Raw genomic sequence first — 19,718 nt, forward strand, 5'->3', positions numbered from 1 at the left:
TTTTTATCTTGTTGCTTTTTCTTAAATGAGTTGTGTTTGTGGACACTCTCAATATGGAGTTGCTAAATCATCTACACAGATCCTAAACATCCTACTTGATTTTGCATGAAAATACTCTGAGGCACCTTTAAAAAATATTTCCTCTTACTGTATTGATTGCCAGTATTTGATATCTTAAAAAACATTCAGCTTCTAGTCTCCACATCTATCACATACCCAGCCAAATGTGCCAAGTCAGGACACTGACACGAGAGACTCCTTTCTGTTGGGCAGGCAGCTTGCTCCTCAGCCTGCTGTGTTTTTGAGATGGTGCTTCCTAAACAAGCAGACTGGAAGTAGCAAGTCAGAGGCTTCCACGGTGCTGCTCCTGTCCTCCTTCTGAAAGGCCCCCAGTCGCATCACTGCTGGAACACTCCAGTAACATTTCATATTCAGTCTGTGCCACGTGAAGGTTTTCACTGTTGTAATCATGACTATTCAAACAGGTTGATAACTTGCATCTCTGAAAATTTAGGGAAGGCAAAACATACTTCCTTCTATCTGTGAACACTTGTTTATTTCTTACTACTGGAAAGATGGAATTCAGCAGTAAAAATGCACATGCATTCAGTGTATATATCTACATAGTGTCAGAGTTTTGTTTTCATTAGTAAGATATTACTAATTGGAGGCCACTAAATTGACTTTTCGTTTTGAAAATCTGGTTTTTCCTCAATGAAAAGCTGGATTTGACTCCAATACACCAAAATGATAATAAAGATTCATCAAAGATTCATTCCATTATAGTGGCATTTCCATTGATCTGAGATTGTGAAGCAATACAAAAAGTGTGACCCCATCTTCACATGATTTAGAAATGATGGAGCAAGGAAAAATGTGCTTTCCAAGAAGGGCATAAGGCGCCCTCACATGAATGGAGGCAGGCTGTCTTCTTCAACTTTAGTTTTGGTCTACATGTGAAAGACAACTCTTTGAAAAGTAACTAAAAAAGTTTGTGATGATCCTGCTATATACATTAGGAACAGAAGTGATATAAAAGAATTTCCATCTGCCAAATATGGCACCATTTCTCATAAATTAATCTCTCTAACTTCAGTGCACCATATGAAGACTCAAAATTGTAAAAAATACCTCATGGCAAAACTACAAATGTGCACAAATTACGTATTTCTAGCAATAAAAAAAAAGGGGAGAAGGAAACGTTTCTCCAGAAAGCCATCTGAACAGAAATGGAGAAAAATCAACACATTTAACAGTGGAGCGTGGTGACAAGTGTGCAGTGATAATCACATGGAATTGTTTCTCTCCAATGTTTTTTGAGTAATAATGTCCACTAAAGTCACTGTAACAACATAAAAGGAACACGATGAATACACTATTCTGTGAAACACAGAAATAAACTCTTTCTTTTCTAGACTTAAAGGCTTCAAAGACTCTGAAATAAAAACTGTTAATACTGAAACAAGATGAATATGTGGCTTGAAAGTATTTTCTTCAATGCCATCACCACAAATGTTGAATACATTATTGAAATGCATTCTTTATGGCAACAGTAACAAGAAAAGGAAACAAAATTAACCATGCTTCCAAAATCCCGCAGAGAAGTTCAGCTAGTTATGTGTAATTTAAAGTGAATAACCTGAAAACCACACCATGATACATACATCTCTGGTCAGTTCCATTGTTATCCTCCTCTGGAGGATGATCTGATTCATCCCCACCTCAAGAATTCTTTCTCCTCCAGCAGTCCCAAAATACAATATGCAGAGCATATACTCTGTCCATCCTCAAGTGAGGTTGAGAAGCTTCTGGTCTCAGGCGGTGTCTGCCATCAAATGATCCCTGCAGCACCTCTGTAACCTTTTCAAACAACCCTCAGAGAAGTCTGGTTTCTTCATCAAACTTCTGTCCCTCTTGATTAAGGACTCGACAGGGCCTATCGTGAATGTCTTCACGACCGTGAGCAGTGCAAGGCAAACCGATGCTGATCAACAGGCGGGACCCCCCTTGATCAAAGGGGCCAAGTATCCTGCAAGACTGGAAGCCATCCACCTGCAGCTGGAATGCTATTCCTCAAAAATTCAAGGCCTCTTTCTATGCTCCTCTGGTTTATCTCTTTTTAGCAATGAGCCATGGTGTGACTCCCTTGAGATGACAAAAGGAAATGATTCAGAAGCTGGAATCAAAGGTCACCGTGAACAGCCACTCATGATCACACAACAAGCAGGTTTGGCACACAAACTCATGCTTTTAGTTCATATGAGCAGATGTGGTGTCATGAATCATGACGTGTTTAAGATGGACATGGAAGCCAAGTCAGTAAACTCCAACAGCAGCTGGTACAGTACATTTCATAGCATTTTGCTCTTATTTGGTCACAATTTCTTGTAAACTAGTTCATGGCACTCATTGTCCATGCATATCCATAAGCCAACATATAAGAATTTACAGAAATATTAATTTCTATTTTTGATCATTGTTTTGAGATCTCTCTCATTAGAGAGACAAACTTTGCAGGTTTATCCTGCAGTTATTGTATCATCTAACTGCAGATGTAGGTGAAAAAAAGATGTATGTATGGACTATTGCAAACAAGTAGAAGCAGCTACATGTAAACATATCTCAGACTTGTAAAATCAAATTTTCAGTTTTCAACTTTAAATAAAAAAAAGTGGAGCACTATATACACAACTTCATGCTTGTAAGGTTAGATTCATCACTGCAGAGACAAAAAGAGATACAGATTAATCAAATTAGTAAGGTATTTCAGACATCTATTACAAATACATAGATAAGGCAGAGTTGCAAATACGGATGGTTATTTCCTTAGCACCAACTATTCTTTGGAGATAAATGCACCCAGGATTTCACTTATGCTTCATGTTTTCTGATATATTATATGCCAGTATCCCTCCACCTATATTATTCTGGATGCTGTGTTTTTGAATCAAGCACTGTCTAGGTTAAATCTTTACTAAAACAATGTTGCCAGTTAATATTGCCATAAAACACAAAACCCAGGAGGATATATTGAAGAATAGAAAAGTAAGGGAAAGAGAAAGTCAGGATATACTGTCCTTTTCAGTATCCCAGAAAACCAGTATAATAATAGATTGACAGAAATATCTTGACAAAAATGCCACATCCATGAGCTTTTATAACAGATAGGAAGCACTGATCATCTGCAGAAACCAAAAGATGTGTGAGTCTTCATGGGAAAAAAGAAAAGTCTTGGACTTTCCAGAAAACTAACGCCAGCTGTTTCTACAGTGCTGCCTCAATGAACTATTCTACATAAATTACAAGACATGACATGAACTACTGTCATGGAGAGGTCTGATCTTGCACTGCTGGGTATGTCTGCCTAGGAGGCTCTGAAGTCTGTCTTGATTCTGTTCAGTACGACTGTGACAGGCATTTCTGTGTGCTAAGGACATACGACTCCTGAAAAGAAAAAGCTCTGCCCATCCTACCTTTTGCCAACAGCCAGGCATTGGTAATCCATCAGGACCCTGTTTCAAGGGGAGTAAAAGGAAAAAAAAAAAAAAAAAGCAAAGGTAAGTTTGATAGAAAAGATATTCCAGCAACATCTGTTAGAACAGCTGAAGCAGCTTTGACTATCTAAAAAGTAGCTACCAAGTTTAACTTATTTCCTTTCTTATTCTCAAAGTGAAGGAAAAGCCAAAGGAGAGAAGGTTTACACTATAAATACGTATGTGCAACTCTCTGCTATAAAGATTTGTTGTTCTCTAAATCATTAGAACATCTTTATCAGTCTCTTATTGCTGCTAGAGCTCAGGCTACATGTTATTTTAAATATAATCTGTTTTATTCACAACAATCTCTATCTGAATGTACAAGATCAGTGAGAAAAAAATTCTGTCATTTTTATTTGGTGAGTATTGTGTTTTATGGGCCCCTCATAGAAAGGTCCCCCTGTGATAAGGCAGCAAGACCCAAATGGGAGTAGGATCTTTTCTTTTCACTTTCAATATTAGTTTTTGAATGACGGAGTAAAATCTTAAGGCCTAAACACACCTTGAGTGCCACAGTGGAAGAAAACATCAGTGGTGGGAGCAGGGCAGAACAGCACCACTGATTATTTCAGTGCTTGGACAATATGGCCATCTAATTTCTTCTCATGTTAGTGAGAGTCACTCCTTTTCTTTCCTGCTGCAACCCTACCTTCAGGTATCTCCATGTGTCCAGTATGATCAGGGTCAGCTTTTGACCACAGTCATACTGGTTTTCATGGATCTAATTCCAATTTACATGGCTATCCAGGGTTAATTCAGGGAGTTATATGCTCAGAATTAGGTGCACATGTGATGTAACTGGACTATGTATAAGCAGAAGAAGAATCAGGCCTTTACATTTTTTAGAATCTAGAACACCAAAACTTAATATGTTAATTTACATGTGAAGATAGTGGTAAATAAAGATTTTTGAATATACTTGCATGTGGTCTGCTGTGAATGACTTGCTGCCTAAATAAGAAACAGTGCTGCATGCTAAGCAGTTTATTCTAGCAATTATCTATGAAAAGAGTATTTTTTTCCATCAAGGATTGTTAGTGAATCTTCAGATATAAATGATAATACAGAGACAGAGAAACATTTTTAAATTACAAAAGCATGCTTGATTATCCCCAACAAAATATGAGATATGGTTACCATTAATTGGAAGCAAACAACATGGACTATGGAATAATCTTAATGGACTATGTATTTACAATTAAAAAGCAATTGACTTCAAATTAGGAGTGCTATACTCAAAATAAAACCTACTTAATTCAACATTCATCTCAGAGAACCGTGCTTAACCGCCAAACAATATCAGAACATGCAGATCAAATTTTACTGTGAACAATTAAAAAGAAAATCCTCCTTGTATCTTTAGGAAATGTGTATGTATTATTCATATGGGGTTTTCTTAAACGGAAAAGAGTTCCAACTTACTTTACCACTAAATAAAAATCACTGTTGCCAGATTGGTACAAGGGAGAGGGTCAAGAAGTAGCATTTTAGTATAGGTGGGAACTTGAATTCATGCTAGCATAGGGTGGGGAGTGTTGTGTGTATTCCAGGAAGGTAAGTTCCAAGGGTAAGACCATTAAATTGAAGATATTAAATAACAAAGACAATCAGGGTTTGGGCTGCAGACTGTTATATTCTTACAAACATCAGGTAAGCTTTTTATTTCCAGATGTGTTTGAACACTCTGATGAACAGGCCAGACACCTCAAACATTACTTGTCTGAAAGCCAAGCTCCAGCTTGGCTGACTGGAAACCTTGATTTTTAAAAACAGTATTTACATCCTTCTGTTTGTGACTCTCATTTTGGCCAAATTGTGAAAACATGCCCCTAAGATGGCATGGATTTGAAAGGAAGTCCAGGGTGCAGAGTAGCTATGGGACAGGCCAGGGTGTGGAACTGAGCCAGTGCAGACAGAAGTCACAAGACTTGATTAGAGGTGAATGTTGTGCTGGATTTCTACAACTTGCGTTCAGGGTGAGTAAGGCAATGGGTATTTTGCAAGGAAAGTAACAAACCAACGATTCTCAGGGAAAATGTAGGAAGGACACAAACTCATAAATTACCATGTGATGTGGGAGCAAATTGCTGAGAGTTAGGCTTAAGATGTCAACAAAAACGTGTGTTCTGTCACTGCAGTTATGATCACTTGAAGCAGCTGGTTTGGTCATGCACATGCATGTGTTACGTGGATAATGTAAAGTCAGCTCAGAAAAACGTTACTTTACATTGAGAATGGCTGACCACAAACAAAGGAACTGCATGCAGGGTTGGTAGGAAAGAGAAATACTGTACCAATTGGCAAGGGGCATCCAGCCCATCCAGGCCAGGCTGGCCTGGCTCCCCTTTTTCCCCCTTAATTCCACGGAATCCCTGTTTGTAAAGATTAACTTGCAATGTTACTGTCAAGGAAATGCCTTCAGTATTGACTTAAATGGAGTGAACAAAAAACAACATAGAGGCAAGAGGAGCAAGCTGACTGCTTGTGATTTAAACCTGCGGGGCACTGACTCTGACACATTCAAAAAAGAAAAAAAAAACCCACCATGAAACCTCACAAATTTAGCCCAAAGGTCTTAATTCTGGTGCTTTAAACCAAATTAGGAGGTTGACAAAAAAAGTCTACTCTAGAATATGAGATGAAGCTCTGTTAACAAAGTGCAACAGGTTACACAGTAGCTGGTGCTTGTTCCTCTCCCCTCATTTTTTATTCCATCAGTTTACAGCAGGATGACTGATCTTCCAATACACAAGTGAGACGTACCAATGGGCAAGGTGCATCTAATCCAGGAGCACCCTGTTCTCCTTTCTCCCCTTTAGGCCCTTTTTTGCCTTTCTTTCCCTTTTCCCCCTGTGGATACAATGGTTTGGATAAAACAAGTTTCATTCTTTTGAAAAAAGAATAAAGAAAGATTTGGTTTAAAGTTTGGGTTTTTTCTTTTTAAGCCAATGGAGAGCTGAAAGGACACTTACCACTGTGTTCTGGTTTGGATGGTGCATTATGTGGAAAAATAAATTATATGATCACAAGCAAGAACTGCAATCAGTCTCTATTAGTTTGTGTTTGTACTCCATATCAGTATTATGAATGTTTTGAAACCTAGAACAGGGCTTGAAATCATTGATTTCTTGAGACAGAGGCAAATCTGCAAATCCCCCCCAATCCACAGTCCAAAATAAGAGGTCTCCTATTTTGCTAAGTGGTAGCACTGAAGGCACATGTTCACTAGGCTGAACTTGTCAGCTTCCCCAGAGGATTTGTCACTAGTCAGAAGTAACTTTGGGACAGTAGAATCCATCAACAGAGTCTTTTGAAAAAAGACCTGTGGCACAGATGCTTCACAGGGACAGCTGACTCAATTCCATCAGCTTCCATGGTGTCACATCAAGGGTGAACTCGACCAGGAGCATCCTCTGCTAACTGACCCTGTGTGCTCTGGTAAGAGTTTGGAACAAATCCTGTTCTCTGTGGTATCCATAGGAACCCACTGACATCACTGAGGGTGCACTGCTGTCACTCCACGACCATTTCAAACCCTGTTACAGGAATCAAAACACTCGAACTGCTTGATGGAGAGGTGCTATGACACTTTCAATGATTTCATATTGTCTTGGTATCATAAAGTAATCAGAAGTGATATTTAGATTATTTATTTAAGCATTTCAACATTCAAATATTCTCTTTGCTGCGGGCAATGTTTCATCTATTTGTTTTGTCAAAATTCAGTCCTTAGTTTCAAACTGAGTTTTCTTTTTAAATGCAAAACTTCCAATGCTTTAATTTTCATAGAAATTAGTTGATTCCCTTAACAAAGCTACTTGGAAAGATGACCTCACCTTCAAGCAGTATAAGAGGTTTAGAGAGTTCATTTTATAATTGATTTCATACCAGTTGATCACAATGGTAAATGAGTTTCAGGTTGCTCTCAATTTCACAAAAATCAAAAAGGATCACTTAAAAAAATTAACAAATTGGACTAGGATTGTAAAAAATGGGATAGGAAGGATGAGTAAATCAGGATATCACAAAGAAATGGGAAAAATAGTCATAGGAAAATTAGTATAACATTGGAGAACCAGCAAGTGAGGTCGTGGCTACTGGGAGGATTTAATTTGTGAGGAAAAGGGTAAAAAAGACAGAGGAATTGTAAGGAATGAGGGTAGAAGGAGAAGGAAGGAATGCCCCTTTGGAAAGACAGACGGATTTTGGTGAAGCATATTAAATAGACATTTAACTTGTTCCACACCAGTACACGAAGACTTAATCCATTAACAAGAGAGAAAAATAATATTTACACATAAAATATAATTATATAAATCATATTTTAAAAAGGAAGGAAAGCACATTAGTCATTTCATATAACAGTATACTTGACACAGTCAAATAAAACAAAATGTTCCATGAACAAAACATACTGCATTCATGTCATGATAGAAGCACAGGTCCTTGTCTATCTCTTCTGTGTGCCAAAAGGTCACAGGGTAAGAGTTGGAAAAATAGAAACCCAAACATTACCCATCCTTACCAAATAATAAAGACTGTGATGTAAAAAAATCCTCACAAAACAAGAACCATAAATTGGCCATGTTTTCACCTTAAACCTACAAAGATGACAACATAGCAGAGAAACCCAACCTCTTAAGGTCAAATCTCGTGCTACTTGTGCTCAGTGTCGCACCAATGTATCTGCTGCGAGCACAAAGCACGGACATACTCCAGAAAGGATTCTGAAAATGAACACTTTGGTTTGGTTTCCGACTCTTTTCAATCTTTAGGATTTGTATTTCTTTAACTTCTTGTGTTACAAGCCAGCAGACTATTTTCAACTTCCAATTTTGCAGGCAGATCTATGGTCTTATTCAAAACAATGCAGCAGTCACCTGGTAGGGAACAGTCTGAATTTCCTGGGTACTTCACTACTTTTTCCACAGACTGGATTCTTTCTTCTTAATCTTTACTCCTTATCCTGAACTACAGAAACCCACAGGAGATACAGAGACTCTACATCTGATGAAGAATAAAAAAAAAATTCTTTCTGTCCTTCCTCAATGCCTAGAGATATAAAAAATTGTGGCACTTCTGCAACACTGTTATGGTTGGAACAATCTACAATCCTCACATGCACAGATTTTTATCAATGCAGAGTGCAAGGGAAAAGGATAATGCCTTTTCATCCTCTGTTCATACTCCTCTGTCAAAATTTATAACAGTCACAACTGTGCATCTGGGACCAGGGGTCCCTTCCCTCCCTTTCCCCACAACAGAATCTCTAACTTTTGTTAAAGCTTATTCCTTTTTGAAAGGATTTTCTTTTTTCTATTCATGAAACTTGAAAATATTAAATGAATTGTACAAAACTTTTTTGGGATAAGTGCTCCTGGACTATAATTTTATATGAGTAATTACAGCTAGAACACTTTAAAAAATATTTTTACAGTCAAGTCAAGAAGACATTATAATGCAAACACTGACTTCCTTTCACTGTAGCAGAACTACTGATGGGCTAAAATACAGATCAGCAGTCTAAGGCCTCATCTCAAACTTAAGAAGGAAAGGTTTATTCCCTGCATGTCTGCAAAGAAAGTGTCACTGGTTCTCTTTAGAATGTTAGTAATGATACAAATTTTTGCAGTGCAATTTAAGTTTCTTAACTAGAAACTCACTAATTTCAATTTGTGTCATGTCAGTCCAACAGCCAATACTGTAGAAATTTAAAAACCAAGAAATCATAAGCTGGATGGTCAACTTGTTTATTTGTTATTACAAACTGGTTTATCTGTTGAAATGGGTGCTGTTACACCAGTTTGGTCATAGTTAATTAGTAATACTAAGGAAAGCCATCAGAACACAGAAGACTTGTTATAATGAGAATTTGGATTAATTGCATTACTTTGTGTCTTTTGAGAGTCAGATTCCTATTTGGAAAAGGAACTATTGATGCATCTTAAGTAATTTTGGTGAAGTAAGTTTGCTTGCATGATACAAATATTCCCTAATTTATGGGAAAAATGTGTTAAACCTAGGCAACAGAAGTCTCTTCCACAGAGGTCTCAGCTATATCTTCCCTGACTTTTCACTGGGAAAGACCCTTCTTTGCTTCCTAGTTTTCCTTAAATATTCTGGGAATTTTTAAGGCAGGTATTCGATATCCATTTTTGCCCTACAGACTTCCTGTCAATCCTCTTTCTGAAAAAATAATGTGTTTTTTGAAACATCTATCAGACTTGCTAACTACTTTATCCCATGCGTTCTCCTCAGGAAACGGGGCTTGCCTTTTCATGAATTTTTAGGGGGATGGAGGACCAGAGTTCTTGGGAGATGTGTCTTGCAGCCCAAGAGAACAAGTCTCCACAGGCAGCCTAAATCACAACTGAACTCTGAACAGGGCCTAGCCATGCCACATGTAATTCCCACATACAACTCCCTCGCTCCCTTGCAACTGGAAGTCCTGTGTTCAACATATCTAGTCAGTCCTTGGGAATAACAGACTAATATCCAAAAGCAGCACGCTGGACTCTGGAACATTAAAACTTTTTACATCCTGAGTGCTGAATCTCATCTGTTCTATTTTCACATTATATTTGTATAACCAAACTTTTTACCAGCTTTCCATCTTTTCTTCTGCAAATCTTCTGGAGCTCTGGTGGCTGAAATTTGTCTGCCTATCTCTAGCTGTACATGGAAACACAGACAGTCTGGCTGCAAGGGAGTTCTGGATTCCCTAAGGGAGCCTAAGATTCCCATTGTGAGCAGGATGATTCCTGACCCTAGGCCAGGTCCGACCAGACCAGGTTCTGCAGTGCTCCCTGGGCAGTGGTTCAGGCCCCTCTCTGGGTGCACTGTCCCAGTGCTGTGTTGTCCCTCTTTGTGAGAACAATTGCTCTGAACCTCTCAGGGGCAGCTTGTGGTCCTGCATTTCCCCATTTGCCATTGTCCAGAAGAGTTTTGCTCCATCATCTTTGTGTCTCCCCTTTCAAGCAGCTTGGCCTCCTCATTGTCAGACTAAGCCAGTCCACCTCCTCCAACCTCTACTATTGGTTGTGTTTGTCCCAGACCCCTGCCAGCTTGGTATCCTTCTTACTCTCCAATTTCTCAAGTTTTTCTTGAACTGTGAGGCTCAAAAGACCATCTGCAGTATTCAAGCAACCTCACCGGAATAGATTAGAGAGGTATAATAACTTATTTTTATCTTCTGGACACAACTCTTTGAATGTATCCCAGGATGAGAGCACACTGTTAAGCTCATTTGAGTTGGCACTTGCTGTAACTCCCACTTAGTACAAAAGAGCATTTTGCCCACCACCTCTCCGAGCTGGCAGTTAATCAGTTACACCTTTCGACTGAGAGCTGCTCTCAAGGAGAAAAGCTGTTCACTTGTGGCAGACAGACCTGTACTGTGACAGCAAGCAAGAGCTCACCACTCATTGTGATCACTCTGCCAGGTCAAACACTGCCTGTATGATATCCATGGAGCATCTGCTTAAACAACTGTTGCTCTGCAAAATCGGTACCTTACCAGGGATCGCTGAGCTCAAAAAAAAGAGCAATATAGCAAGGGACAAAGGGGAAGGATGTATTCCATAGCAGCCTTTTCATGCATTCTTGGGAAGGGTTGTACTCATAACACACTTTTCAGTGCATTCTTGGGAAGTGTTTTGCCTAACCACGTTAAGGAATGCAGATGATTCTAACACCCATGGTGACTTTTTAGCCCTGCTTCTTGTTTAGGACACCATCATGAGAAATTAACTTAGCCTAACCCCACATATGTCAGCTTGACAAACACATTTGTCTGACCTAGAAAAATATCTGCTGCATGTATGGACTTTTACATTAAGTGGCTTGGTGTGAGTTCTAATTCAGCAGTTTTAGCAACTGGGCTTTGTGCTGGATAGAAATGGAAGAGATTTGCTCATGAAGTTTCTCTGCACACATTAAGTCCTGCACTACTTTTTAATAAACAGATTTCCAAGTCCCTGTGTCTGAACACTGAAAATGAAGTCAGGTTGTTTCTGTTAACTTCCCTGTCTAGTTGGTTTACCAGAAATGGTAGAGTACATGATTCAGTTTCAATCCACAAGTATCACGAAGTACTTAATTGCAAAAAAAAAATTGCCAAAAATAAAAATTGAAACAGTTCCTGTCTTATCCACTTGGTGTGGGACAGGTAGCATGTACAGGCATGGCAGACCAGGATCAACCATTATACTGCAAATACTGCCAGGGAACAGAGCTGGGCTCTTCAGTGTAAAATTACTACCACAATGACTAACGTCTGCATTAAATATTTCAGGATTTTCAGCAAATGCAGGGTGGATTGGAGAAAATGAGTCTGAAAAAAGGGCTGTGCTTTGGGACATGCTGATATTTCTAGTTCTGTATATACATTTTTGTGGTTTTTCACGATTTTGCTCCAGTATGTATCTGTGACTTGCCTTTTGGCACACAGTAAAACAAAGATAATTTTTAATGGGATAATTTATAGCATAAAGACAGCAGAACTGATTAGCTGAGGAATCAAGCAACAGTTAATAACACTGTGGTCACCTTTTCTCCCTTTTCTCCTATATCACCCTTTTCTCCTCGAGGACCAGGGAAACCCTATAAAAAAAAATGGACAAAGATAGGTTGACTTTTATTAACATGCAGGTTAAGTTTTCAAATACTCTTGGAAAACCTAAAAAGATGATTTCACTACACACTCTGTACATATATGTGTGCTATGTGTGGACACATGCACAGACAAGAGCATGTGAGACAAGTAAGTCACAGAGTTTGGTAGAAACATTTTGGCAGCTACAGAAAGAAATCATACCGCTCAAATTGGCAATCATCCATGCTACACAGCATATGTGCATTCTGAAAAAGACTCCTCCAAGTTAGGGATTTCAGTGTAGGACTACAGAAAAAGACTTCCAGTAAGTCTTTCTAGCATGCCAAGGAAAGAGCCTATGTTTTGAAACATACCCCTTTACAGGCTATGAAATTATTCTCTTTAATTAGAATAAATTTAGTTAACTAAGTGTTAAGTGACTCCTCGTTCTTCTACAAATGAGTCATCTGAGTATTTTCCTAGCAAGCATTTTTTCAGCCTGACATCCAAAGGACCAAGTACTTGCATTGCTAAGCACTACTATCTGCTGGTGTCTGTCGATAAGGGCTGTACATTGCACAATCTTTGTCCTCTTTACCACAGAGAAAGAGTGAATGCAGCATTCAGCACACTCTCTGCAGGTACTGCATGCACACTAAAGGGCAGCAAAGCTGTTGTGCTCCATAAGGGATTTCTTGCAGATGCTTACCGACCCCTGAGTGTGCCCTGGTCACACACATTACTTACATCAAGGCCAGGCTCGCCGTCTTTGCCCTGCCAAAGAACCACAAAGAACCACAGGAACTGCATTAGCATCCCTCAGACCAGGACATTGCTGCCCATGTTTAGCATTTCCAGGAACTGATAACCTGGCTTCAAAATTTTGCTTGACTGTTTTGTTTGCAGGCAGATTCCAGGAGAAAGCCAAAAATACAGAAAAACCTATAAAGTTTTATTTTTAGTTCACAGGAATGGGAAACAGATACTGGATTTTTTTTTTGTTTTGCTTTCAATTTAACTCACTAAAGTGATGCTCAGATAAAAATGTGTAGCAAGCTAATTTAACACTCCATAGAGCCTGAAAAACCATCTCCAGCCACTGACTCCTGATTCAATTAAATGGATCCAATTAAACCACAGGTCTGTATTCCAGGTTGAATTAATTACTCAAACAGATAAGACTGGAGAGGGGATGGAAACACTGAAAGTCTCCTGTAAAGGCTGGTTGTGCCTGGCCAAGCACATTCACATGGCTTTCCTTGCGTCAAAGTACAGAACAGACGTGTATATGTACACACCTGATCCAGTCATCAGCAGTGTAAACAGGGAAAGTCAACTGATTTTACTGGAGATATCCTCATCAGGCCAAAGGAAGTCCTCCCTCATATTTTAGGAATGGATAACATAATTAAAATTATTGATTTAAAGCACATAATTTCCAACAATGAATGAGCAACAACGAAGTTCTCACATTGCTTCTGAGCAGATGGCACAGAAATGAAAACAAAACACATCTCTGAAGTGACAAACAAAGCAAAAACATAATGGCAAAGAAACCTTGCAGGATGGAAATCCAAGTCCCTTATTGACATTAAAAAATTCACAGCTTTCCACAGTTCAGCCTGAACTCCTGGCACTCTCACATGGTCAGGCAGCTGATGGCCAAAGGCTGCTGAACCAGGAGCACCTGCATTCTGCATTTCCTCTCTCTTGCTGGTTCATGTCAGGTCTGTTTTGTTATGTGCATGGGTAGGAACCTAGGAGCATGATACAGACCATTGACCTTGCAGTGTCAGGGTTTATTATCTATCTTTGCCTTTTCCAGCTTACTCCATTGCTAGGTGAAAATCAGCCATAAAGCACACAAGGTTTAATCAGGGAGGGATGAAAAGTGCCGTGTGTAGAAATTCCGTGGAACTTACAGGCAAGCCGTATGGTCCTCTGGGTCCAGGGTCACCTACAGTTCCCTTCTCACCCTAAGAAAAGATTACAGAACAAGCAAACAAAAACACTGGTTATCTTAGAAATTATCTCTACCAAGTGCTTTAGGGTAAAGTTTATGCATTCCTAAGTATTTTGAGTGAAAAATATCCAAGCTCATTTATTTTTATTAAATGCTTAAGGGGGAGAGAGAAGGTGTGTATTACTTTCTAGGCAAAATGACTTTTTAGGCATATGATATCACATTCATTTTTAAATACCTCAGTAACTGAAAATATTTTTCAACTGAACTTGCGCCAGTGTCAATTTTAAGCTTTTAACAACTTAATGCTGCTCTCAGTAAAAATCCAATCTTGTAATGAAAACTGAGGATATACAGCATCAAGCTCCAACACAGCAGCTGAGATACAACACAGTGACACGCAAAAATGATGTGTCAGTCAAAGCTTGTATTTAAGTAGGCAATGCTTTTAGCAGTGACATTGTGAAGATTATCCTGTGCACTGTGCTGTGTTGCTAAATCCTCTATTGGATTCTAGATAAGTGATGTAAATACACCCTGGTTTATCAAAATCAAAACAACTGTAACAATATGCAAGACAAACAAGTACAGAGATAACTCCAGAAGTCTGATCTCATTCTGCACTAAAATCCATGGAAAAATTACCAATTTCCAGAGGGGTTCTGCCAAAATAATTTTTCAAGCTTAATACAGGGTAAACTTTTCCAAATGGAATGGAATTTCAAGGCAACAAATTTCAAATCACTTTTGCTCTCTAATTGTTCTTTATCAAGACTGATATGAAGTTAAGCTTCCCAAGCCAGCCAGGACTAGCCCATGTAACTGGGAGCACAGGTCCCTGTGAGCTTGACAGGGAGTCAGGGCTGGGAAGAAGGTGTGGAAAGCAGTCTTGTTTCAGACGGTGGTGTTCCTTCTTCTGAATTAAATCCATCAGAAAAGCCGTTCTCTCAGGAGAGAACTAAACTGCTCCAAGTGTTGATGACATAAAAGAAAAAAAACCTGACCACCTCTAGTTTTCAAAGGTCCTACTCTGGATTTGTTTGGCAGGGTGACTTGTGTCATACATGAAATCCCTATTTGTGCTTGGTCTTTGCATATTAAGTGCTTTAATTAATTTGAGCTTAATATTTTTAAATTGAATGTTAAAATCAATCCATCAGTCCAGGTACACTAATCAAGTTTTTCTGGTCTTCCTGTGTTTACTGTATACCTTTACAAGTGTTTTAAGATGTGTTGGATGTATTTTTATGTTTTACTTGTATCTTGGTTTCAAGGCAGATTTTAAAAAACCCCAGTTGCAACAAACAGCCCAGCCCCCCATAAGCACATGACCCTTATCTCAACTAATATCACCCCTCTGACCAGGAGGAGCCATTGGTGGACAGAGGTGGTCTGTCAAGGGGAAAACACCAACCGCCTTGAACCAGGGGGGTGGACTGTGGGCGGACTGTGGGCGGAGCAAAAGCTATAACAGGGAGAAAAAGAAAGACACGTGTCTCATTTTCCCTTCCTCTCCAGCTTGCTAAGGCAGTGCTGGAGAAGCCTACCCCTTTCTAGGGGCTTTTTAGAAATAGATTTCTTTTTGACCAGCCTAAACTGCAAGTTTATTTTTTTCTCTACCTGAGGTTCAGAGCTGTCTTAAGCCTAAAGTTCCTGAATCCCTGCGCTCCTGGGGCATATCTCTCGAGCCATCTGGATCCCAAATTTTTATATTTTGTTAGTTTTTTTTTTTTTTGCAATTTTTCAATTTTTCTGTTTTTAATAAATTGTTTTAATTTCTACAAAGAGTTGTCTCATTCCTCACAACTCTTTTGGGGGCTCTCCGGGATCCTATTTTTGCCCTAAAATCCAGGTATTTTGGTTAATTTTACTATTTTTGAATTTTTGCGATTTTTTTGGTTTTTTGGTTTTTCTCCTTGGATTTTCTGGGCTCCCACAAGGATTACTGCAGCAGAGAAAGGACACCTCCGGTGGAGAAAGACTTGTGGTAAGGCTTGAACCCTTCTTAAAGGGAACTTAGTTAGGGACTTACCCTTTTTAAGGGCTATTAGTTTTTGGGGAACCTCCGAGTGGAATTCCTTTTGTGAGAGAGTGTGTGGGGGGGTTGGCCGCCCCCAGTGTGTGTGTGAGTGTGCTTGAAAGGGTTCATTTTTAAGGGCACCACGAGGGATCACCCCTTTAGAGACACAGAGGGGAAGATCGAGTGTGGTGATCAGCCTTTCTGGGGGGAGGTTTCCACGTTTTAGGGGTGTGCGCAGCCCCAAATTCATTTTTATTAGTGTCTCAGTCTCCTCGGGTCTAGAACTGAGGAGAAACCTCATTTTAAACCCCTCTCTTTTTCTTTTCGCCGCGTGGTCGGCGGCCATTTTGAAATTTCGGGCTGCCGCGTGGTCGGCGGCCATTTTGAAATTTCGGGCTGCCGCGTGGTCGGCCGCCATTTTGAAATTTCGCGCCGCCGCGTGGTCGGCCGCCATTTTGAAATTTCGGGCTGCCGCGTGGTCGGCCGCCATTTTGAAATTTCGGGCCGCCACGTGGTCGGCCGCCATTTTGTGTCCTTTTAATTTGAACTGCACCCCTTTTGCTGTTCTAAGTGCATGTGTGAACTTGTTTTAGCTGCACTCTTCTGGTCAGTGCTATCTAGCACCTTTATACTTCCTGTTAGTTTGGAGTGTTTGGGTTATTGGATTGTAGTTGTAATTTGCTTTATCTGCTTTAATCATAAGACACTACTTTGATATTTTGAATTACTGTTTGTGTTATTCATTATAATCTTTTTCCTTTAATTCGATTATAAATATTTTAAATTTATCTCTCCTTTGCTAATAAAGACAACTCTTGTTTCTTAAATTCTAAGTATATATGTATAAAACTATCTAAATTTCAGTTATACTTTAACCAATTTAAATATTCACTAATTATTCTTTTTATAATTAAAATTAATATTTTCTTGCAACATATTTGTTTCTCACCAGCCTACCATATTTAATTTTCCCACAGATTCGCCATCATTCATTCCCTTATATATCTACTAACCCTGCTTGCTTTTCTCTATATTAGTTGTATTGTATTTTATGCTTATAACTTTATTATCATTTTTTTAATTGTGATAGTGTATTGAATTTAGGTTATTTTGTAACATTATTTCCTTATGCAATATTTTAATTGTTTTATATAATACAATACTTTGGTTTATTTAATTAATTAAAAAAAAAAAAAAAAAAAAAAAAAAAAAAAAAAAAAAAAAAAGGAAATTTTTTTTCTTCTGCACTAGCTACTTGTTTGCTTCCCAGTAACAAAATGGGACAAGCAAATAGCAAAAAGAAAGACCTAATGAAGAAATACAAAATTTTCCCAGAGAGCCCGTTAGGGCAAATGCTCCTAAAGTGGGAAGAAAATCTTTTAACTAAAGAAAAAGACCAGTGTCAAATGATTAGGTACTGTGTTTTTAAGTGGCCAAAACATAGAATTAACAAAGATGGACTCAGATGGCCCAAGTATGGGTCTTCTGAAAAATGGCTTTGTGAGGCTTTGCATTCTTATGTACATTACAAAGCTCCAAAACATTCTGATGAATTAGACTATGCTAAAATTTGGTTAAATTATTGGCAAAAACAAAATGAAGACCAAAGCAAAAAATTAGAATTGGAAGAGGAAACTAAATCTAATTCAATTGGACTTAATAAAAATTCAAACCAAATTTTTTCCATTGCAGAAGAACACAAACAGAAGGAAAAGCAAAAACCTAAATTAAATAAACCAAAGTGGGACCCCCTAGACTACCTTCCTCCAGTAACTCCTCCAGAAAGGAGGGTCCAAATTGAACAAGAAAGGGTCCTTCCTTCATCAAGCCACCCAATCGAAAGGGACTCAGAAAATGAGAATGAAAGTGAAAAAGAAAATTCTGTTCCTTCCTGCTCTCACAAAAAGACAACCGGACAAAGGATTTCTTCTAGCCAGGATGGCCCAGCATCTTGCACTAGAAAGAAATCATTTAAAACACCTGACTGTCCCACCTGCCTTAGCACTCCCCATGAGTCTAAAATTTTACCTCTTAGGGAGGTACCCATGGGAAATGCTCAAGGAGGAATTGGTTACGTAGTTGTACCTCTAGCTTCATCTGAGGTACGGGAATTTAAAAAGGAAATGAAAAGCCTGATGGCTGACCCCATTGGTCTAGCTGACCAATTTGATCAATTCCTCGGCCCTAATATTTATAATTGGGGAGAGATACAATCCATCCTTCACTCCTTATTCACCATTGAGGAAAGAAAATTGATTAGAGCTGCAGGAGTGACAGTCTGGGACAGAGAAAATAATTCTAATCAAGGCCCAATTGGAGAACAAAAATTACCACTGACAGACCCTGAATGGAACCCAAATTCAGAAGAGGGCAGGAGGAACATGAAGGACTACAGAAATTTAATTATAAAAGGGATTAGAGAAGCTGTTCCTCGAGTTAATAATATGAAAAAAGCATTTTGTGGGGAACAGGAAAAGGATGAGTCCCCAACAGCTTGGATGGCTCGGTTAAGGAATAACATTCAACTTTATTCTGTCATTGACTTAGACAGTGAGGGAGGCAAAACTATGCTAAAGGTACATTTTGTGCTTCACTCCTGGCCTGACATCAGGAAAAAATTGGAAAAATTGGAGAAATGGCCAGAGAGGGAACTAGATGAATTACTGGAGGAAGCCCAAAAAGTCTTTGTTAGGAGGGATGAAGAGAGGATGAAGGCTAAAAGCCGAATAATGAATAACAGTACTAATGCTCCAATCCACAACCCTCCTACACAAAGAACTTCACAAAGGGGCATCCCACAACAGCAAACCCAAATCTGCCCTCAACAACAGCCACAGGTTTGTGTTCGCAATAAACAATCTACCCCAATTGTTCAAAGACCTGAGAGGTTAATTTGCACATACTGTAATAAACCAGGCCACGGGCAGTGGTACTGTTTTAAAAAGCAGAGAGATCAAGGAGTCCTTCAAATGGAGGGACAAATTTTGAACAACTGAAGGGGTCAGGGGCTTTATTCTCTGGGGCAAAAACATCTTAAAGAGCCCTTGATAAAATTAGAAGCTGGACCCCAGAGACAACAAGTGGAGTTTTTAGTGGACACAGGTGCTGAAAGAACCTGTGTCACTGAAACACCTCCAGGATGTTTTATTTCTCAAGATACATTAGATATATATGGTGCTAATGGTGAAAGCTTTGCTGTTCCTGTAATTAAAAATGTAATCCTTTCCATACAAGGACGTACCCATACAGGGGATGTGCTATACCTACCTCAAGCTGGGATCAATCTTTTAGGACGTGACTTCCAAATACCTCTGAGGGTTGGGGTGGTACCGCAGGGTGGAAAAATGACCACTAAATTGTTTGTTTTATCTTTAGTAGATGAGCAACACATTGACCCGGTAGTGTGGGCCAAACCTGGCAACCGGGGAAAAATGGACATCACACCTCTAACAATTGAGTTGCTCCCAAATAGCCAGCCAGTACGTGTACCACAATATCCCCTCTCCAAGGACAAAAGAAAGGGCCTGAAGCCTGTTATCATGGACTTATTACAAGATGGAATTCTTGAGACCTGCAAATCCAGTTACAACACTCCAATTTTGGCTG

At 39.1% G+C, this 19,718-nt stretch overlaps 1 protein-coding gene across 1 annotated transcript in view; it reads right to left on the reverse strand.

Annotated features, from left to right (window-relative positions):
* Window positions 1–2,109: 2,109 nt before the first annotated feature.
* COL25A1 (collagen type XXV alpha 1 chain) overlaps window positions 2,110–19,718 on the reverse strand; it is a 309,918-nt gene continuing 292,309 nt past the window's right edge. Inside the window, exons 34-38 of the mRNA XM_069012103.1 lie at window positions 14,052–14,105; window positions 12,084–12,137; window positions 5,831–5,908; window positions 3,474–3,512; window positions 2,110–2,145 (exon numbers count right to left, since the gene is read on the reverse strand). Coding sequence (XP_068868204.1) covers window positions 2,110–2,145; window positions 3,474–3,512; window positions 5,831–5,908; window positions 12,084–12,137; window positions 14,052–14,105 — 261 coding nt within the window. The remainder of the gene's footprint in view (window positions 2,146–3,473; window positions 3,513–5,830; window positions 5,909–12,083; window positions 12,138–14,051; window positions 14,106–19,718) is intronic.

This window comes from Aphelocoma coerulescens, chromosome 4 (assembly GCF_041296385.1).
Source record: "Aphelocoma coerulescens isolate FSJ_1873_10779 chromosome 4, UR_Acoe_1.0, whole genome shotgun sequence".
In the NCBI taxonomy this organism is placed as follows: Eukaryota; Metazoa; Chordata; class Aves; order Passeriformes; family Corvidae; genus Aphelocoma; species Aphelocoma coerulescens.